The sequence below is a fragment of the Semicossyphus pulcher genome, unplaced genomic scaffold (genome assembly GCF_022749685.1).
Source record: "Semicossyphus pulcher isolate SPU_LCO1_2020_fin unplaced genomic scaffold, fSemPul1.0.p SCAF_1, whole genome shotgun sequence".
Classification (NCBI taxonomy): domain Eukaryota; kingdom Metazoa; phylum Chordata; class Actinopteri; order Labriformes; family Labridae; genus Semicossyphus; species Semicossyphus pulcher.
In genome coordinates this window covers 26,900,169-26,923,338 of record NW_027211603.1, presented here as the reverse complement: position 1 = coordinate 26,923,338, position 23,170 = coordinate 26,900,169, and the positions used below count along the sequence as shown (strand labels likewise).

The following is a 23,170-nucleotide window of genomic DNA, read 5'->3' as shown; positions in this document are numbered from 1 at the left end:
TTTAGTCGCAAACACGTAAATGACTTAAATTTTTGCTTTATTTACTGCAGAATCTGACCCCATTGTCTTGTCAGATCTGTTTCTGCTGTTTGAACTAATTGTGGAGTCCAACTCAGACAGTCAGGATGGCTTCTTTTATGTTCTGGAACAATGTACACATATTTCCCATACTAACCTCTGCATTCTGTGCACTCCAAAACAGCTTCAGAGATAATGATTCCCATGATAATAAGACAGCTGCTTGATTTTTTGAGACAGCTGAAGGGTCACATTGTTTCAGACTAAATTATTTATTCTACAGAACAAGAACTGTGCATTCTGTCCTCTACTGCTTAATTTGACTAACAAGTAGTTGTAAGGTACACTAAGACTAAGGTGACCATATGCCCCGATTTAATCGGGACCGTCCCGTTTTCAAGCTCCGTGTCCTGAGTCCCGACAAATATCTCTAAAACACTAATGTGTCCCGGTTTTGAACAGGCCCTGTCCCGGTTTTGACCAATTGAAATGGTAACGATGCACCATGCTTACAACAGTGATTTGTCTGTCAAGGCTGTTGCTGTTTTAACCAATAGAAATCATCACTAATGCACCACCATGTAATTACATGATGTACTTTAATTAACGTGTCTTACCTTTGCCGAAATTTCAACATCATGATGCAGATTAGTAAAAAGTAAAATTGGAGCTTTGTCAGGTCTGTCCTCAAGAGGAGAACAAAACTACTTTTAAAATGCTCGTTTGTTGAACGGAGGTCGGCTCAATATTCTGATGATGCATTCAAGGAGGTCGGGAAATCTGAACGCTGATCGGCTTTCAAATAGGCCTAAAGTTTCGGTTGATCTTGGGAGACATGATTTTTCATTTGCTGAGGCACTTTCCGTGGTGTTGAAAGGTGCACTGATGAAATATCCAATTGTACCATGAGGTCATACATGTGGGTTTGTGGTAAAATCAAAGTGTCCCTATTTGGAGGTTTGAAAATATGGTCACCCTAACTAAGACTGTGAACTTTTCCTTTAGTAAGTGAATGATTGAATGGGATTCATCAGCAGGCTCACTGTGTGTACCGGCTTTGAAAATAAAGTGCGTTTTAAACCTCGTGGCACAGAAGTTTCCAGCGCGCGCTCACAAGTGGTGACACCGTTACGCATTGTGCGCACAGGTGTGCTTTGGGAGGGAGAATCTATTACTGACATTAATATTATTTAAGTAAACCACACTCGTAAGATAATAGGACACCGTAGCATTTATTCCAAACAAATATGTCGAAAGGTGAAAAACTAGGCTGAACATCGCTGAACAAAATAAAATTATCATCGCGCAGCTTTCCTCATTTTTTTCCCAAGCAGTTATTTTTTCAGCCCAGCTGACGTTTGCGCGAGAGGAGGAGTCACCTGAAGACCCTGAGCATCACTAAGAGAAATGTTAAAGAGAGTCACAGTCTCGATTACCAGGGATACCAAAGACACTCTGTTCACCGTCACAGTGCTGGTTAGAGCAGTCTGAAGTGACAGAAGGAGCTTTGCGCAAGGGTAGGTCGGGCGGCTTCAGAGAGTGAAAAACATGAATTGTGACCGCAATATTATGATGGAGAAGGGATATGTATGGATCTCCGTGTTGGATAAGTCGCAGCCATAGAGGCAAAGAGACGCACTTTTCACCTGGACTAACGCGCCAACTCCCCGGACTGCTGTGGTGCGTAAATGTGACCGAGCAGCCAATGAGTATTTCTTTTATAAATAACGTTTCATATACCTTTTGTATGAATGACGCTTTGTGGATTTTTGACAGCCAACTTGTTGATATGCTCAACAACTAAACAACTTTTCGGGCGAGTCGACTGATTGTTTTCTATTTGGCTGTGGCGCAACGTGTGACCGTAACAGCTGAATCCTTCAAACCACCGATTAAACTATCTCTCTGTTTGGCACAGTGCTGCACTAAGATCCAACAGCTGACAATCAGACAATCATCTTAGAATCCAGACATGGATTTGACCAACAGGTCCCACCATAACCCCTCCATCCTCCATGTGGAGTTCAGCCCGCTCAATGACTTCATGGAGGAGAACGACACCAACTCCACCGCCGGAGAGCGGAACTCTTTCAGCTGTGTGCAGATCCGGATCCCTCAGGAGCTCTTCCTCGCGCTGGGGCTCATCAGCCTGGTGGAGAACATCCTGGTGGTTGTGGCCATCTTCAAGAACCGCAACCTGCACTCGCCCATGTACTACTTCATCTGCTGCCTGGCCGTTTCCGACATGCTGGTGAGTGTGAGCAACGTGGTGGAGACGATATTCATGCTGCTCAACGACCATGGCCTGCTGGACGTGCACCCCGGCATGCTGCGCCACCTGGACAACGTCATCGACGTGATGATCTGCAGCTCAGTGGTGTCCTCGCTCTCCTTTCTGTGCACGATCGCTGCGGATCGCTACATCACCATCTTTTACGCGCTGCGCTACCACAGCATCATGACCACGCAGCGCGCAATCACCATCATCGTGGTGGTGTGGCTCGCCAGCATCACCTCCAGCATCCTCTTCATCGTGTACCACACCGACAACGCCGTCATCGTGTGTCTCGTGACCTTCTTCTGCATCACGCTGGTGTTTAACGCTGTGCTCTACCTGCACATGTTCCTCCTGGCTCACCTGCACTCCCGGCGCATCGTTGCTTTCAACAAAAGCAGGCGCCAATCCACGAGCATGAAAGGCGCGATCACCCTCACCATCCTGCTGGGAGTCTTCATTTTATGCTGGGGGCCCTTCTTCCTCCACCTCATCCTCATCCTCACGTGCCCCACTAGCCCCTTCTGCAACTGTTTCTTCAGAAACTTTAACCTCTTCCTCATCCTCATCATCTGTAACTCGCTCATTGATCCGCTCATCTACGCGTACCGGAGCCAGGAGCTGCGTAAAACCCTGCAGGAGCTGGTCCTGTGCTCCTGGTGCTTCGGCGTGTGAAACTGTGTATGTACAAGGAGGAAAATGAGAGCATCAGGTTATAGACAATGTGGACTACCTCTACTTCCTGATATGTTGCAAAGGTTGTTGTAAACCTTGACTGATGCGCGCGTTTGGCAGATGGTGACCATGCGCAATACTGTACATAAGAACCTTTGAACGATGAACTCTTTTGAAGACCTCATCGTGGATTATTTCCACGCACTGTTTAATTTGTGGGTCTATTTATGGTTGCGTTGCGAAATATGTGGACAGTTAATGGCTCTCTCCCCTTAAAGAAAACCTTTATTGGAATCTTTCCATGTAAAAAGAGTCAGCATGGTTGCTTGATAACTGACAAGCATTTTATTTTTGTTGAAAACAGTACAAATCTTTGTCTCTTCCTCTGTAATTTAACTTGGATTTTCTTGTATATAAAGAGCCCCTTGTTGTTGGTCAGGTTATATCTTGTTCAACTCTGGCTTTAAAAGCTGTTGACAGTTAAATTAATGAAGGAAATAAACTGGACACATGCACTGGAAATACTGAATTTGACCGCAGAGCTAAATTTCTTCCTAAATGTAATTAAGACTGAATCTTTGTAAGTGTACTGAGGGCATGTTTTGTATCTTATTGCCCTCTGGTCTCCCTGCAGCTCGTCAAATATCAAGAAATAAACCAGGCCTATAATGAGTCACCTAACTTACTTAATCCTGTACAGATGCGTCGGCAGAATCCAGAGGATTCACCTATTTCTTAGATTTAAACTCAACTAAATTATGAGTTGAATATGCGATATGAAGCGGCTGAAACACATTATTAACTTCAGTTAGAACTGGCAGGAATGTGTTGTTGAAGCGAGGTGCAAGAAGAGATGGATGGAAGAAGATCAACGTGTTAAAATGATATAAAGCGTATCAGAAATGCTTGTTACAGACTATTTGAAAGCTCTGAGTGTGAACGACTGCACCAAAAATAAAAGTCTGGATTAAAGGAGGGAAAAAGGATCACATGCACAGCCTCGCTTAGTGGAAGGCCCGGTGCCCAGGGCATCGCAGGCCCAATGAAAGGAGGCCTATAAGTTATAGACGAGGATGTTTGTCAGGATCTCTGAAATGTGCATAGGAAGCGGTCTTTAAAAGATTGGGAAGCTGATTTCAGTTTTGTAGATCCATCAAGTGAGACTCTGATTGCCTGTGGAGGAGTTTTGAAAGATTCACTGCTGGTAGGTAGGTCAATTTATATAATTCTGTCCATGCAACTGGTGCAGATACCTGAGTCCAGAGCATAGGGCCTCTATGGAACCACCAAACAACGTATACATGGACCTGCTTTGCTTTATATTCCAAAAGATCAAACTGTCCTGAGATACTTTACTTGCTGTTATTTTATTCTTTGATGTCCTATTTCTAAGAATAAGCTGTTAACAGAGCATCACTTTAGACTCATCACCATCTCTTTCTTTTTCTGTATTTGAGCCATGAAATTCAGATTTGTCCCCCCCCTGCACCGTGGCTGAGTATCAGCATTGGGCTTTGGCACAGTTGCTTCCAAAATAGAAATAACTCAGAGACCCCATGATCAGGCTGCCTGCCCAGACAAAAGTAAGAAATTGTTCATGGTTGGATGATGGTGACCATGTTGCGTGAAATGTGCATGTGAATACTGAAAATAATGTTGACTGTTTTATACGTAAAAAATGTTTGACTGAGTTTTTGCTGCTGAGTAAAAGTTATGTGATCCCTGCTGTTATCATTAGTTATTCTGTCATCTCTCTAATGTTTCTCAGTTATAACTTACTTATGAGGCTTTTTTGTGTTTGTTTTTGATCTTCATTGCATCATTATCTGTATGTTGTTCTTGTAGCCGTGAGAGTTGTTACACTGGATTGTGTATGTACAGGTTTGCGGTCGTCTTGTATCACATATATGAATCTATCAATATAAGCTCTATTAAAGTGAATGAGACTGTGGTTCTAGGTGCTGAGTGAGGTACAGATAATTCAACACATAGTGTAATTGCTGTGAGCTTAACTTGAAAAAAATGTGTCTCTGTTGTTACTTTATAGAAGGAGCCTGTTGTATGTGTAATCCTTGGAACTGTTATCATGTTATATATTGTCTCAAATAAAGAGGCCAACACACCCTGAGTTTGTTTGTGCTAAATGAATGATCAATCGACACCCCTCCAATATGTCTCCTCTATAGATTGTTTCATTACATTATGCAGTGTTGCTTTGTTAGCAACTATCTTTGAGTATTTGGAGGCTGAACATCAACACATTTCGGCCCATCCAGTCGAGGCAGATGGCTGTTCAACATGAGTCTGGTTCTGCCTGTTTAAAGGACGTGTTTCCTCCACACTGTGCCAGATCTAAGTGCTGCTCATGGAGGATTCTTGTTGGGTCTCTCTCTAAATCCGTTGTTCTCAACTGGTGGGTCGGGACTCAAAAGTGGGTCGCCAAGCTGTTTTCAGTGGGTCGATGTGTGCTTGGAAAAACAAAAAAAAGTTGTGGCAAAAACTCAAAGCTGCGCTTTTATTTTGAAGGGCATGGGTTTCCTATGATGTGTGTGCAGCAGTAGTGTGGTTTATTCACACTCCATGTATCAGCCGATTGGGTAATCCCAGATACAGTGGTTGCATTTATTATGCACTTTTATTCTCTTGACAAAAGGCAGCTTATTGAATGATTTCTAGAGGGAATATTTTCCTCTTCTACACCGCTGGTGTTTTTTCTTGACTATTATACTGTTGTGTTGTGTGATGTTGACACACTGTCATGGTTTTGTTCTGTCTCAGGTCCAGACTGCACCCTTTTTCATTAATGAAATTTAACTGGTAGTGAAGGGTCCTGAGGCGAGGCCAGTTGAGAACCACTGCTCTTATTAATATAAACAAAGAGTACGGTCCAGACCTGGGGTCCGTTTCACAAAGAAGGTTCAACAAACTCTGAGTCTAACCCTGAACTCTGAGTTGATCAACTCTGAGATAGGAAACTCTGAGTTTTCGGTTCCAGAAGAGCTGATCAGAGTTAGTTCAATCAACTCTGAGTAGGTTCAGCCGGAGTTAAGTGCGTGCACGCTGACTGTAAAAAGCCAGCATTAATGGAGCCCCGACACCACGATTCACCATGGCAAGGGTACACAAAAAGAGGTCCTCCTACGTCACACCAGTGGAGCTCGAAATCCTCACGCGGACGTTCAGCGAATACGAGCATGTTTTTAGAAAAATAAAGTAACACGGCTGCAGCTGCAAAAGAGAGAGAAGCGGCGTGGGAAGAAACTGCTGCTCGAGTAAATGCGCAAGTTTAAACTGGTCTATTTATTTAATACTTAATCACGACCGGAAGCTAAAATTTATATTAATTTAGGAGCAATCCAGCGGGAGAAAAAAACATACATGGAAGCACTTCAATCATATTTTAAATATTAAACTAATGAAATATCATTCAGTGGCTGTTTTAATGTGCATTAGCTTTATCCCTAACATGATGCTGACTTCACATACATTATAATTCATGTTGATTAAACTGAATGTGTTAGTTTAAAAAATAAAAAAATCCAATAACTTACGGCGTCTTATTTGAGTGCTCTCGGCAGTGGTGGTGGAAAATCTAAAAATGATGACTTTGACACAAATTTGTCTTTTGATTTTTTTTTAATCATAAATATAAAAGACTTTTGCAAAGCGGTCAGAGCACCACAGAGACGCAACGTTTCTTCTTTTAATTCGGTAACCGCTCGAACACACGCGTGAGACGGGCTGAATGAATGAGGAAGTCGAAAAAGGGTTTTATATTCTAGAGGGAGGAGACAGAGAGAAACTCTGAGTTTCCTGAAGAAAACCTGCTCCCGACCAGGTTAGGTTCATAGAGTCTGTTACTACGGTAACTGACCGAGAGCTTAAGTTACCTCTCTCTGTGAAACAGGCTAGAGTTACCCCTCTTTCTCTGGTTTGAGTTACCTCCCTTTGTGAAACGGAAAAGTGAGAGTTTCCCTCATTTCAGGTTTAACAGACTCAGAGTTTTCAATAAACCTGCTTTGTGAAACGGACCCCTGCTCTTTTTGTAAAGTGTCTCGAGATAACTTGTTATGATTTGGCGCTATACAAATAAAATTTGATTGATTGGTTTGCTCACTTAATGATCAGCACCCTGTGATGTGTCATAGGGGCCAAAGAGGTAATCGATATAGGCCCTAGAGGTTATCAAATGATGGCTGCTGTTCATAATTTCAAATGTAGAGGTCTCAATGTTATTAAACCTTATCCACTGTTAAACCAAGACAGAAGACTAAACGTTATCCTTGAACTTTAAGATACATGTTGAAAAATAGAACAACATTTTCCCCCTGCAGACAGAGGAGCCTTTGACATGAATCTCAACAGAGACATGTTTGAAATGTTCAGTTTTTAAACTCATGATCACTTTCAGTCACTCTGCTGAAAATAACATAATTAAAGGCAGGGGGGATTTCCAACTCCTCATTCAGTCCTCAGGGGGAAAAAATGTAAAAATCTTAAATATTTCATGCCTTTCCATTGATCATCCACGTGGCCATCACTGGGAAAATATTAAAATGTTTCATTAGTTTTAGCAGTTTAGGAGAGAGAGAGAGCCAAAGAGCAAACCTGTTTTTATAGGTTACTTCTGTTTCTCATTCTAGTTCCTATTTGTAGTGACTGTAATGTTTGTGTTATTATCCATAATGTTGTAACTGTTTTAGCTTTTGTTGGTTGATGAAATTACGGAGGGCTTAAAAACTAAGTCATATATGAGTGAAGAACCCTATAGTGTGATGACTGTTGATCTGTGGCTTATAACCTATTTGCCCTAATGACCAAATAATAATATGTGGATGGTGTTTGCTGCAGAGATTTTTGCCCCTTTAAGTTTTCTGTTTACACTTCTTGTATATAGGCTAACTGTAGAGCCCTGGAGGTGTAATGCTAATGTGCTCTCGATTCTAAAAGTGTTCGACCTCTTTACTTCGTTCCATAACTTCAGTCTTTATTGTGTTGAAACAGCGCTTCCAGTACTTTTATGCAACGCACTCTCTTCTACATCCTGACCGGGCTGATGTACCCCCGACACTTAAAAAGAAAAAAAATAATGCAACATAGCCTTTAAATAGGCTGATTAAAAGCATCAAGTTTAATAATCAAGATATTCATCATGTATACAGATCACAACAATGCGCTCTTACATTCGTAAGATGGGGAAAATGCTGTCATGTTTTCAGCCGCATTCAAGAAAAATTGAATCGAGTTACGCAACATAGCGGTTACGGAAATTAGAACATCAGTAGCCTAATTATAATCAAATTTCAATAAAGTTACACACGATCCACCAAGTAAAGAAAAATTAGATTGACACATGCAGTGGCTCAGAAACTGATCACATGGACAAAAAGCAGATCCATTTGAGGATTTTCAAGTGAAAAATCCCACTTGATGAAATAAATACACCATTACATTTTCCTCCCATGCGCACCCCCTAGATGTAGCTCACCCCACTTTGGGAATCCCTGTGTTAGATCATAAATATTCCTTTTATCTTAACTTTGCTGCATAATCTATTTATTTGTATTTATTATTCTTTAATTGTAGCGATCACACACTACAGTGATGATCAGAATGCCCTGAGCCATCATGTACATGGATTTATAATATAACTAAAGTATGCTAATTAATACATCGTGTCTGACCTTGTAAAAGTTGATCACTAATTCCAAGAGCAGAGACCATGTGATGTGTTTAATTCAATTAAAAATGGTTGCTTATAATATTTGTACATGTAGTGAAAAAAAAACAGACCCAGGTGCAGACAGGCAGAGGGAAGTGAACATGCAGGTAATTATTGTAAAAGGTTCTGGAGTTGTAGATAAACTGAAGAGGGGGTTGACAATGGTGGTAGTCAGGTGAGCATGCAAACAGGCTGGCCGAAGAAGTTCCAATCCGAGATGGCATGTTCTCCCCGTGCATGCGTGGGTTTCCTCCAGGTACTTCCTCCCACATTTCAAAGACATGCTCGTCAGGTTCATTGGTGACTCTTAAATTGCCCGTAGGTGTGAGTGTGAAAGGTTGTCTGTCTCTATGTGTCAGCCCTGTGACTGACTGGCGATCAGTCCAGGTTGTATCCCGCCTCTCGCCCAATGACAGCTAAGACAGGCTCCAGTCCTGAACACGATAAGCAGAGGAGCACGGGGAAAGAAAACACAAGGGAAAAAGATGAGAGTCACAGCCTTGGCCTTGACAATTAACTTCCTCACATAATTTCCACTCATAAATTTGTTACACAATCTGTAATAGATGTAACAAATATTTGAAATAAAAATGTCTGAAGTTCCTTCACATGTTTTTGAGTGTTTTTTTGATTTGTTTGTCTCATAGGGAGGACTAAAACCAATCAGAATATTGAAAATCAAATGATAGATTAATGTCAAACTGTTTAACAAGTAAATCATATTATAATATTTCTTTATTCTGGTGTAATTTGCTTCCTATTATTGAATTATACTAATTGCGGTCACATTGACTGTTTTTATTACATTATTTAATACCAAAGAAGACCATAAGTCAAGGTTGTTCCTCCGTACTGGGCATGAAGTAGCAGGCTGCTAATTGATCACAGAAACCACAGAAAGTGTTGATTTTCAGTGGTGTAGAGGTAAAACCTCACTGTTAAAGACAAAGACAGACCCATTTCTGCTTCCTGATGGGCCTTCCTTAGGAGCATCAAAGATTGTACTAAATCCTGGCTTTCCTAGCTTTTTATTTAAAGAGAGACTCAGACATAGATAATGTGCGGTAACTGTTGATTAGTCCAAAGGATGTTCAAAGTGTGACAGTATTACTTGCAGGCAGCAGCACGTAATCAGTCAGGAATAGGGTTATGACTTCTTCCTTTATTAAGCGCATAAAGCAGCTCTGTTCACAGCAAAACACAGCTGCCATCCAAACAACAAACGCAGTCAAGTTAGAATGATTCACATACAGTACATATGACTAAAACCAAGGCTCTGACCCTCAGGGATACACGGAAATATCACACTATTAAAACATTACTTTGATACAAATAGCAATTAAAATACTGGATAAAAATGTTCCCCTCCGAGAAATTGTAATTACTGAAACAAATGAATAAATAAAATGAAAGACGCCAAGAGTGGCAGCTTTTGTTGACGCTGCTGTCTCTTAAAGCGGGAAAAAAACACTTACTACCACTCATGACTTTTTTACAGCTTTGTTGTCTTGTTCCTCTCTCTACTTTGTCCCAATGCTCGCTCTGAAGCAGGACGATTCCTCTTGATTTGTTTGATTTACATCGATCTTACCATTGATTTGTCTGGATTCAGGAGCTGTCTTTCACTCTACAGTAGATGTCCAGCCATAGCGGTGGTCACCCATACCCAACATGATCACAACTTCCAGGATCTGCCAGTGTTGTAGATGATAAAAGTATTTTTTAAGACATCAGAATGTTTCATGTTTTTTTTACTGTGGAAAAAACGACCCATGACAGACTGTCCTCTAGAGACTGTCAGCTGCCGATAAGGATGTTCTTACATTGCATGAACATGCAGGAAGTCCCCTGCAGCTTCCAAACTTCTGAAGTCTTTTTACTTAATTTTAGTTAAGTTATTTAGTGATATTGCACTGAATTGTTATTTTGATTAGCAAAGAGGAGAGGTGAGGAATCCAATGTGTGCACAATAGTTATTCCTAAAACATTTGAATCATAGATACTTTGTATCCTGGACATAAAATACGTTGAATCAAGACACTGAGTCGTCACTTTTCGGTCTATTTCACAAGGTTAGTAAAGTTAGTTCAAACTGAAGATACAGGAAAAGATAAACTGATGTATTGTAATGCAATTTGTACTGTATTCACTGTTTTGAGTAATTTAATATATTGATGTTCTTTCTTACAAATCACATGGCACTGTTGTTCCCAACACCAATCTGCTTGGAGGTTTGAAGAGAAATATGGCCTTTGACTCCCCTGGGACTTCTCTTCTGTGATCACATTATAAGTTTGATACTTGTGACTCTACAATCCTGTTTTTCTTGTTATTTAGTTTATTATAAGTATTAAAGATTGGAACAGGATTTTATAGGGAAGGATAATAACAAATTCACCTTAGATTAGCATTCTGTTATTCTGTTAGTACTCTGTTATATCCAAGAAGGGGAACAAAATGTTACATTAAATGTTTATGTTGTGATCAATATTACCAATGTTTATTGTTTCTATAAGGAAGGTTAAGCACCACGGTCACAAAAATGACACTTGTCAAACAAAACTCCCGTTTAGTTTGCTTTTCTCTCACCAACCACATCCACCCTAACCTCTGACCCCTGACAGGATTAGTGTGCATAAAAAAACCAAGACCAAATTACAGGGACAAACAAAAACAGAACTACAGTCTATCCATTCCTCCCAACCCCACCAAACTGCTATCCATGATTGCCATGACCATTATAGACATAAAAAAAAAAAGCATTCAACTGAGGAATTAAATGATTATGCTAATTTCCTCCATCATCGCTCTACAATCATGTCGTTAATAGTAAAGAGTTACAGTCTCTGGGAAAAAAGCAGAAGGTCTAGATTCAGTGTTGCACAACGTCCTATAAAACATACAGCAGTAATCTTTATTGTAACACAGTAATCAAGATGTATTACAATATGTGTTTATGATTTTATCTTGAATTTGCGTTTTTAATTGAGAGGGAAAGAGACCCAACATAAGGTAAGTTTATTTTCAAAGTAAAAGCATTACACACATCCATAAAAGCATATAGTTTAATAGGCAACATTAAACGAGATAATAATATCTGATAAAACACAATTTATCTTTAAGTAGACATTATTATCAAAAAATAATAATTTCAGCATATTTATCACGCAACGCTACTGCATGTTAGGCCCAAAGGTTTTTATTTTGAAAATACCAACCAGAAGTTGGCCTATTAACAACATATGACTTGACACTTCTAGCCTTGTGATGATGACAGAAGGAAAACAACACGGGGACGATTGTTTAAATTAGCCACAAGCGTTGAATTGAATTTTATCTTAGCACTGCCGTTTCATTGATGACAGATAGGGTCAACAACGGGGTAAGTTTCCGACCACACCGAGCCGTTAAATTAGCTAACGTTAGCATCTGAACACATGACTGGTTTGTTTTTAACGCCTGTTAGCTAGCTAGCGCTTAGCTGGCTGTTGACATCTGTGTATTGATGCTGATGTCCCCTTTTAACATCGATAAAAAAGATCTTCAGTTGATACTATTTATGCATGTTACAATACATGTTCGCAGTAGCGTCAGTCTCAAAGCATAATCGTGGTTACCGTTTTATAGAGGACTGTCAACAGCAGCCCTGATTGGTTAGAAGCGATGAGGTTCGCCCTCAAACTGTTCGTTGTTTATCTTAGGCTTTGCTTTGTTTTCTTCCTTCAACCCGATGGTAAAGTGCATGATAACACTTTTATGAACAGTGAATTAAATGTCTGTGTCTGGATAATTATTTAGAAACGTTATATAACATATATAACTTCCTGTTAATTAGATTTGCACCCTGCTAAGTGTTGCCCAGTGTTGTTATTGTCCATCTGGTTGGTGTAATTTGATTGTTATAGGAGGGTTTTAGTTTTAATTTAATTTATTTTCCATTTTAATTGACACCCATCCTCAAAACACACACAGCATTCTGTTAATGACACACATCCTTTTGTGAACAAAAAAATCAGGGTGAGGATTTCCCTTGTGGTTTCCTGTTATAACAATAAAAGAAACCTCAATTCCTTGATCTGATCATAAAAAAAGCCATGTTTTGTTTTAAGCTGTGGCTCAGTTCCTAAATCTCTTGACATGGCAGCTCTTGAGTGTTTTGCTGTTGAATAATCATTTAAATAATATAGTGTTAAAGTCTAATCAGTGCAGGATTAACATTGTATAGTTTCCAAACAGGGTCCAGATTAGCTTTATACAGAACATAACCCTATAAGAAGACGACGAAGTTTTAACAGAAGACTGCATTACAACAGGGCTAAGCAGCTTCATTGAATTTGAATTTGAATGGGGAAATAGCAATAACCATTCACACACATTTGCTGTCTGGCTGCCATGAAAAGATCCTAAAAGTTCCTCATTCCTTCTTCAATTCATAAACACACGAGAAGGCAAAATAATGAGTTTGACTGCAATGTGTTTTGTTTTTCTTAGATGTAGCCAATAAAAATGGCATTTGATGAGAGACCTGCACATTTCCGCCAAACCCGCCTCAATCCCTTTGATCGCAGTGAGGAAGGAGATGGTCCCCATGGAGGCAAGACGCCCCCACAGCTCGGTAAAGCTCTTCACAGTGTGGAAGATGACCTCACCTTAAGGTTGATTTGACAGGCTTAGTTCAAGGCAAATACAAATTTTGTATGGTTCCAGTGGCTAGCGAATGGGTGTAGTCTGCTTTGGCAAACATCCAGATATAGTTTCAGTATTCTGTTTAGCTTTGAAAAGATCTTCTGATGTAGACTGATGTGAAAAGAGGCCAATTAATGTAGGATTTTAGCAGCAATTGTTGTGTAAAAATTACTGATGTTCCCCCGCTTGTAGATTGTCACAAGGAAGAAAAATACTGCTCTGTCCTTTAGTTGTTTGCTGTAGGCATAAAAGGATAAACAACAAAATATTTTATTGATTTATGGTTGGAAACAGGGTGTAATAATATGCCTATCATGAAGATCTAACTATTTCTTTTACCAAACAGATTCTGCTTTTCTAAATGTCACTTACTTCAAATTTGCATGCAGGGGAAATACGGAGAGATGCTTATAAACAGGGACCCCTTATAAAACTGTTTTTATGATTTTGATCACTTCAGTCCCTCAAAAATTAACACAGCTTAATCTGTTCTCTTCCAGTCTAATGCATTGAGAACAATAACACTGGACTATTGTGAGTAACTGTAAGTGTATGGATAAGGAAGTTGGAAATGTCTCTAAACTAGAGGAATTGAAAAGCATTACTGTAAGCAGTACCCGAGTTACACTTCCTGTATTTTAGATTTAAGCTGCTTGATTAAAGTCGTTTTGACTCGCAGACCTGACACACTGTTAGCTCTGCTGATTTCTGGTGTCCTTCACTGTCCGCTTTGTGTCTGGCACTGAGACGCCGATTCGATCAACATGTTTTGTTCTGAGGTGTACGCAGGTAACAAACGTTTGTCTGCACTTTTTCAGTAAGATGGAGAGTAAGGCTGCTAAAGTTTGTGTTAATTGTGGTTTACTGTGTATTATTTGAAGTATTCGAGATGTAAAGCTTGTAAGTCGTCTCTAACTCATTTCCTTCTACGTACCTTCTGCATGCATTTTCACTTTCATACTTTAGAATTACTGCATGCAAGGTTAATACTGAGGACTTGATGAGGGTTGTGATGAGAGTTTAAATGTGGACCCAGATTCTATTTTACTAGTCTGACCATGTATTGTATATTGTGTTGCCATTTTTAATTGTGTTGTGGCCCTTTTCTATTTTAGTATTTTCTTCTAGACACACAAAACAACAAAAAAAATGTAATAACCAAACTTAACTTAATTGAAAATGAGCAGAGATTTAGCAAAGTCAGTACACTTGATTAAGTGGCGTTTATTGTGATGTTATTTTATTGTGCTAGCTGCTCAAATAAGTGGAGCATTTAGCAGCCTGAGAGCTCAATTTCTTAATAGATGCTACTTCCACTTTTATATACAGCCTATGGTTGCAGCTAATATGATCACAAACATCAGCAAGCTCATCTCCATGTGGTAACAAGGCTATGCCTCTCCTTAACCACTTCCTGCTAGTGTTATTATCTTTGACATTATGATGATATTATAATCTTAACTTAAAATATGTCTGTGAATAGTTTCACATTAGCAGAATAAAAGCGCTGTCATTATACTACACCAATGCACATAGCACTGATACTCTGTACTGCACCAGAGGTGAAACACAGAAATGGTTGATAGCATAGTTGTTCATATAAAGATGAAGAATATTAGCACTGTGGTTTCATTGATTGTGCAGCATATGAATGATTTATGAATGATTATGCAGTAGATTGTTAACATGTTCATCAGATACCAAAGTGATCAGCACTTCAGAGTTCACTCAGCTTGTTGAGCAGCAGCTTTAAAGACACAGTCGGAGTCTGTCAGCAGGCTTTGTTACACATTAACAGAACTGATAAGACAATTACCTCCATAACTGATCCCTTCAGTTGTTCATTGTGAGCTTTTGTTCTTCTTCTTCTTCTTCTTCTGGAGTGTTGACTCAGGGTGTAAGGGTTGTCTTGAGTGGCTGCAGTCATGTGTGTGAAATTAACATGTATGACTGAGTGCACTTGCCAGACCATAGTGTGTACCCTAACCAGAAGAACACTGCTTTATCCCACATTGTCCTCCTCTCAGAAGCACGGCCCGAGCTGTTCTCTGGGAACAGAACCCACAGCTCAGACCGGACCATGGACCTGGGACTAGCTGAGGATCACTTCTCAAGACCTGTGGTAAGCACCCACCTCTACTCTGAAAAACCTATTACACTAAAAGTGTTTCATGTGGTGAAACTGATAGTGCTCACATACAGAACTTTTTTGCTCTTGTTCCCTTGTTCCAGGGTTCGTTTGTGGCGTCTGACATTGAGCAGTTGAAACTGGCCATAGAGGAATGTAAAAAGCTGATCCTGGAGCTGCCAGAGCACTCGGAGAGACAGAAGGACACTGTGGTGAAACTGATCCACCTCCGTCTCAAACTGCAGGAGCTTAAGGTTGGAACTGAGGAGTGAATTAAGAAGTGGATGACATGATGTTGTTGTTGATGCTTGATCAGAAAGATTCAGAATTCATAACGGATTTATTTTACGTGCATGATTTAATTTTGTGGAATGAAGCGCTGTTCACGGTTGTTTGCAGATAAGGGTGCATTATGAAAAGCCTTTTTACTGTGTTTCAAGAGAGGCTGTTCCTCAAGCAATGTTGCATTCAAGTGCACTATGGAAGTAAAGCATTTAGGGGTTAATCAGAAATGAATGGGTTTAATAGTTTAGGAGGAATTCTATTTTAGGTGTCCGGTATCTCAGAAGTAATACGTTGGAATCAGTGTAGAAGTAATTGAGAAGACTGTTCTGCTGGGCCTATTGTGTGCCAAAAACACATTTAATTGGATCACTGTTAACCTTTTGGCCTCCGCCCTGCATGAGATAAATGAGAGCAGGCATTGCAGACATTCTTGGCGACTGATAAGTTGATAAACATGTTTGATAAACATGTGTGGAGATCGGCAACATCCTGCAAAGCTCCTTGTCTTTCACATAACACACTCAGTCTGTTGTGATTTTCTTGGTATAACAGAAATAACAGTATTATTTCCGGTCTAGTGTCTTGCAGGAGAATCCAACACATAAATGACTTAGAAGGTCAGTCAGGATTTGAATGCAGTTAATTGAAAAGAAAATGTTTATTCATTCACTGATCTTGTTTCTTAGAACCATTTTCTGCTTTCATGGATGATTTTCATAGATATTGTGACAATTTGAACCCTATCATGTGAAGCAGCTGAATATCATAAAGAACACTGCACACTATGTTATGTAAAGATGGAATCAGTATGTATAATTGCCTGATGCAAGTTGAAAACGCAGCCTGATGCTTCAGGGAGGATCACACAGCAACAGAAGGACTAAAGAAATATTGTGTAAATTATTGTATTTTGTTTATAATCAGATCACAGTTTTTAGGCAAATGCACATACTAGCTTTAAACTGACAATCTCAAAGATTTCAGTTTTGTTCTCTTGGGCGCCCCCGAATGGCAATATACGGTAATTGTAGGAGGACGCGTCCCAATTTTACCAGACGTATACTGCTGGCTCCCTTTGTAACAGTTTTAACTCTTTGATTTTCCTCGCTGACGGTCGCTTTCCCTTTCAGACTGTTTGCTTCATCTAAGCGTCCAATTTGTTTCTTTTTCTTTGGATTTTCACTTATTGTTGAAGTTGTATCTGTAGTCATCCATCTTTTCTTTGTTTGTTCAGCCATAGTAGATTACTGTTTACTCGCAACACTCGCAGAGACCGGAAAAGCAGCCGCTTAGCTCCGCCTACCCTCTCTGGCAGACCAACCACTGCTGGCTGATGGAAAACACGTCACTAACTGGGCGCCGCTTGTGATTTTTTCCGCGAATATCACCAAAGACAACCAGTCCATAATAATACTATATACTGTAAATGCAAAGGCTTTCATCAGTGGGCCATAGGCTCAATCACCATTGTGTTACCTCATTCGGAGATAAATAGTGACTTAAAAGACATTTATTTACATGACAATCTTCGAGATTATTACTTTAATTATGTATAATGTACATGTACTTTTTCTGTGTTTGTTTCCATGGTGAGTTTTTGTTTTCTGAAATGTGTCCCCTCAAAGGACCCTGAGGAGGATGAGCCTAATCTGAGAACTCTCCTGGAGCACCGTTTCTCCAAAGAAAAGAGCAAGAGTGTCAAACAGACCTGTGACAAGTGTAGCACTATCATCTGGGGCCTGATCCAGACCTGGTATACCTGCACAGGTGAGACACACTATGCAGTGTATCAGTCAGCGATAGTACTGTAGAGGTATTGTCGTCCCGAAAATTTTAAAACGTCCCATTTTCCCCCCCAACACAATTTTTTTTAATATTCAGACTTCTTTGATCAAGCCAAAGCTCTCTGTGTGCTTCTAAAGCATCACGCGCATGCTTACAATACAGTAAATTGTTTGACACCGGCAGGGAATTTATTCTCTGAACAGTGGAGCATTGGAGCGTATTTGTACAGCTCTTTGAATCTGTTAACCCAACATTCATATGGGACCAGTTAAGTATAAATATAGAGCCAAATAAAGTTTCATGCCCTGTGATTTCCCCTCCTTTTGTTTCAGGTTGCTATTATCGTTGCCATAGTAAGTGTATGAACCTGATCACCAAGCCCTGTGTCAGGTCAAAGGTCAGCCACCAGTCGGAGTACGAGCTCAGCATCTGTCCTGAGATCGGACTGGACCGGCAGGATTACCGCTGTGCAGAATGTCGCACACCTATATCACTGAGTGAGTGCAAAATACTGTGTTGTTTTATGTTAGGCAAGGTAAGTTGGGGGAAACGCTGCATCAAAAAGATAATATGTCGGCTGTTTAAAGTGATCAAACTTACAGGCATGTTGTGGAGGAGCCATCCAGATATGACAAAAAAAACATGGAACATTATTTTCTTTATTTTATACAACATATCTTATAGCCAAAATGTTTAATGAGGGTGTTGCATCTTGGTTTCAATTGTTTCAAAGTTTGATTCACTATATTTATCTTGTAGGGGGCGTGCCCAGTGAAGCCAGACAGTGCGACTACACGGGTCAGTACTACTGCAGCACATGTCACTGGAATGACACGGCCATCGTACCAGCTCGGGTCATCCACAACTGGGAGTTTGAACCACGAAAGGTACCCTCAACAGCCTCACAGAACAACATCATGTTCATCCCTTCATCCTCTTAAGTTTTTACACCTCATGACAGTGTTGTAGTCAAGTCACCAAACCTCGAGTCCGAATTGAGTCTCGAGTCCCCAGAGTTGCTGTCAATGAGCGAGTCAGAGTCCAAGTCCGAGTCATCACTGCTCGAGTCCAAGTCCAGTCGGATTCCAGTCCGAGTCCTGGACTCGAGTACTACAACACTGCTTCACAATGCATATGAATCATTTGATACTGTATTTAACTCTGCATTTGCACTGTAGCAAGGGACACAAATCTGCAACTGTACTCCTCTAAACTGCTGCACATCAGATTACATTACAGAAATCAATTTACTGGTCATGAGGTATGCTACAGCCTGTTAACACAATTTCCTTATTTCTTCTGCTGTTTGAGAGCTGCAAGCATCAATTATATATTTCACAGTCCAATCTCTGATAGAAATGTTTAATGAAAGCCATTCAGCATCGTATCAACTCTTTAGTTCATACAAGGTTGGGAAGGTTGTTTTGATTCCAGGTCAAGTGATTTACACTGATCTTACAGGCTGGTCTAACCCATGTCACTGTCTCGCTGTGAAAGTGTTATAAAGAGTGACTTCACTTTGGTATTCTCCAAACGGCAATCTGTGTTCTGACAGTGTCTCTCTTTTCCAGGTTTGTCGCTCCTCAATGCGCTACCTGGCCCTGATGATACCCCGACCTGTGCTGAAGCTGAAAGAAATCAACCCGCTGCTGTTCAACTTTGTGGAGGAACTGGTCGAGATCAGGGTTAGTACGTAGGCTTCACTTTATGTGAAGAGTAAAGATAGTCATAGTGTAAATAGAAAAGGGTACCTCGTTTTAAACCTTCATTGTAGTTACAGTTGTTACCCAAACCACCATAGCAGTTTGTCACTCTGTTATGCATTAGATGCAACTATGCTGACGATCAAATAACTATTGCTAGCACATGCAGTGAGATGTTAAATCAACAACGACTCTGTGCATTAGATGTGACTGACAGGAATGTGTATGTGTGAACTTCTCTTTACACAGAAACTCCGTCAAGATATTCTGCTGATGAAACCCTATTTTATCACCTGTAAGGAGGCCATGGAGGCTCGGCTATTACTACAGGTCAGCAGCTCTTTACATTATCTACACAAAAACAACTATTCACGGGCATGTCATGATGATACGCGACCAACAATTATTATAGTACAACAGCGCCATCATGTGGTGGAAGTGTAATATGTGTTTGTTTAGATTCTGTAAACATGCTTGTCTTTTCTTGGTAAAAGTTCAGTATCAACACAAATACTTTATATAATTTTTATTATAAATAGTTTTTAAGAACTTCACTATACATGCATCTATATTTAGTAAATTGTTAAAAATACTTTCCTTTTTTCTGTCGTAAAATTGGGCGTATAATATATTTTCTTTCATCTAAAAAGTGGGCTGCATCCTATAAACCGGTGCGATCAATATATCAGTATGAAATGCAGAGAGTGTTTTATTGTGTTGCGGTATTTTACCCAAACAATGGCGCTATAATCTAGCTAAAGCTTCGTCACAGACATGCGCCATCATGACCGCCAGTGAGGGGTACTTGGCCGCTACCCTCACAACAATCAATGTTAACGTCGGCTGCTAGCTACTGCAACAGTAGCTAACAGGATTTCAAACTCAACATGTCGAAAACAGATGTTAGGCTTTAATTTGTGTGTGTTTTGAATGTGTTTTAAATGAAAATAAGAATATTAAAAAATAGTATTGTAGTGACCTTTTTTCCTCTGGGAAACCCTCAAAATCAGACGCGTCTTAGGTGCAATGTATACTACAGGTTTTACGGTTGTAGGATTTCACAAAAAGTATTTTAGTCTATATTTTTTCTCACGGTATACTGGCTGGATATGTTTCACTCAGCAGTAATACATTGTCATAAATAGTTTTCTTTTGTGTTCCCCAGCTACAAGACCGACAGCACTTTGTGGAGAATGACGACATGTACTCACTACAGGATCTGATTGACATCTCCAGTGGCAGACTCAGCTGCTCCCTCACAGAGATCCACACCACATTCGCTAAGCACATCAAACTAGACTGTGACGTGAGTTCATACCTAAAAAGAAATCAGTAGAATTTTTATTAATGCTTGTTAGTAGATACTACAAAATTAAGTTAACGTGATTCATAACCAAGCAATAAGCTTACTTACAGCTAATATGCACTTTTGACAGCTGAATTACTAGGAATTAAGTGAGAAGAAAACATATAACCTTCTTAAACCATAACTTCCTGTCCCATTTTGTGTGTTTGTGTGTGTGTGTGTGTGTGTGTAGCGATGTCAGGCCAAAGGGTTCGTGTGTGAGCTGTGTAAGGAAGGAGACATCCTGTTCCCTTTTGACAGTCACACCTCAGTCTGCCACGACTGCTCTGCTGTCTTCCACAGGTCAGTCGGTCACAGCCAACCTGTCAGACTAATAAATACAGCAAATTATGGGATTATTAGAAGTTTAAAGATGTAATTGTGCAAACATTTGTAAAGTTTTTTTTGTGCTTTTGAAGAGCTACTGGTAATCCTCAAGCTGTCCTGTTATTTAGCTAATCTGCAAAGAAATAAAGGAATTAATTAGCTTGTTCCACTCATAGCAAAAAAGGACAATTGCACAAATATTGAAATTAAAATGAAAATCAACACAACATTAACAATGGATATATAACTATTATTGTTTGTCTCTTCAGAGATTGTTACTATGACAATTCCACGACTTGTCCACGATGTGCTCGGATGACTGATCGAAAGCAGGACGAGGAGTCAGATGTGAAAGATGCATAACTCTGCAGAGGACAGCTGGATGTTGCACTTTTCATCGTGTTGTGCTCCACTGCGATCGAAGATACAAGCTTTCTGTCTCGTCCTTGGTTTGTTTCGTGCGTATGTTTAAACTGTAGTGTCTTTCCCTTCCTGTGCACTACTTAATGAAGCAGGGTAACTACAACCCCACCTGGAAATTAATATATATATATTTTTTATCAAACTTTTTAATTCGTACTGAACTGAACACTGTGTATGTGTGTGTGTGTGTGTGTGTGTGTGTGTGTGTGTGTGTGTGTGTGTGTGTGTGTGTTTGTGTGTGTTTGTGTGTGTGTGTGTGTGTGTGTGTGTGTGTGTGTGTGTGTTTGAGTGACTGCTTGTATAAATGTACAAAATAAATAACCTATAGAGAAAAGTCACCTAAACAGTGATTGTGCATGCAGGAGTAAAATATTTACTGTTACAAGCCTCGACTACATTTGCCTATACTGCCAACTTTGCTGAATCCCAAACTTTAAGGCTGCATATACTCAATCAATAGATTTGAATTAAGAATTATAACTTCAGCTTCATAAGAACAAAATCCAAACACCCTATTAACCAACATTTTGCCTTTCAGCCGCCAGTTTTCTTTTTGAATTCTTTAAACAAGCTTAGAGCTGAGCGAGTGACCATGCACTGAGTTATCATTGTCAAGCATCAATTTATCAATTTATCTAAGTTTATATTGTGGATATTGTTTAAGAATTTACATTAAGAAATGTAATAAATCTGTTAGAGTATGAGATCATATCACCACTTTATTTTTTATATTTTTTATACACATTCTATCATCAGTTCAAACTCTTAATCTCACATTTATCTTGTGTTTCATGCGTATTTTCTTTTCATGCTTATCTTCTGTTTATGGTTTAAACAGGTTTAAAAAATATTTCCAGGTCAAGAGCAGTATTTTTATTTCATTTGCAACATATCTTGAAGTATAGGTTTGTTCATTTTCAAAAAGCCACCCTGCATAAGGAAAAACAACACATATGGCTTGCAAATGTTCAACAAGGAAGGTTGTATATATACAGCAAACTAAACCATAATGTGAAGTATACATACATATATCTGCTACAGAAACAAAGCATGCATCAGCAGTACATTTTCGTGTGAGGAGAATCATCTAAGTGAAAAAGAAAAAGTGCTTTCTTTTTGTTGAAAACTGTGAACCCATTGTAGACAGTTTAATCTGTTTAATCCTGTTCAGTTTAGTGCATAGTGTAGCAAATATTTGTGAAAACTTATGAGCATTGTGTGCCTAAGATTGTCAGGTTACCAACAGCTGTTACTCAAACGTCTTAATACACTAACCATCATGTTAATGGTTTCAGTCTTACAGTTCCTATTGCACAGACTGTCTGGAGATGACAAAGATGTTCAGTGACACCTCTGGTAATGTCTAAATGTTTAATGCTGAAGTATTTGTTTTAAAATAATCAGTTTTGGCTGTGTTATCTCTCAGCATGATGTACTGTATATTTTTTTTCAAACTAATGGACAGACACGGCTTCTGTAAGAGGCATGTCCTGTTGGAAAACATGAGGAGTAATGCATGAATAAAGTGATGAAATGCAGGAATGCAGCAGTGTTGTGTTTAAAACAAATACTGGGCCCCTTATACCAGAGTTGTGTAATCCTCTACCTTGATTTAACTAACAGCAACACAATGATATGAAATTAAATATTGTTTTGCACTAAGTATTTCAGATATTCACTGATTATGACAGCCCTGGTCTTTACTGTGCAGGACAAATGTTGATAATTTCCACTTTAAACACGGCTCACCCTCACCCCCTGACCTGACCCTTGCAACCCTACCTCTCAGGGTTGTTAG

At 39.6% G+C, this 23,170-nt stretch overlaps 2 protein-coding genes across 3 annotated transcripts; both read left to right on the top strand.

Moving 5' to 3' along the window:
- The first annotated feature begins 1,990 nt into the window (after window positions 1-1,990).
- On the top strand, window positions 1,991-2,968 carry mc1r (melanocortin 1 receptor). The gene has a single exon (XM_069657252.1). It carries the CDS (start codon window positions 1,991-1,993, stop codon window positions 2,966-2,968), a length of 978 nt encoding a protein of 325 aa, XP_069513353.1.
- Window positions 2,969-11,942: 8,974 nt separating this feature from the next.
- On the top strand, window positions 11,943-22,910 carry def8 (differentially expressed in FDCP 8 homolog). 2 transcript variants are annotated; one of them, XM_069676338.1, is made up of 12 exons: window positions 11,943-12,072; window positions 13,182-13,305; window positions 15,404-15,498; window positions 15,609-15,758; window positions 17,415-17,556; window positions 17,907-18,071; window positions 18,334-18,461; window positions 19,146-19,259; window positions 19,527-19,607; window positions 20,443-20,583; window positions 20,816-20,925; window positions 21,219-22,910. In XM_069676338.1, the coding sequence occupies exons 2-12, from the start codon at window positions 13,197-13,199 to the stop codon at window positions 21,310-21,312; spliced, it is 1,329 nt and encodes a 442-aa protein (XP_069532439.1). In that variant the 5' UTR covers window positions 11,943-12,072; window positions 13,182-13,196; the 3' UTR covers window positions 21,313-22,910. The 2 variants fall into 2 exon arrangements, with proteins under 2 accessions (XP_069532439.1, XP_069532517.1); XM_069676416.1 differs by lacking the exons at window positions 11,943-12,072; window positions 13,182-13,305 and adding an exon at window positions 14,100-14,165.
- The last annotated feature ends 260 nt before the right edge of the window (window positions 22,911-23,170 follow it).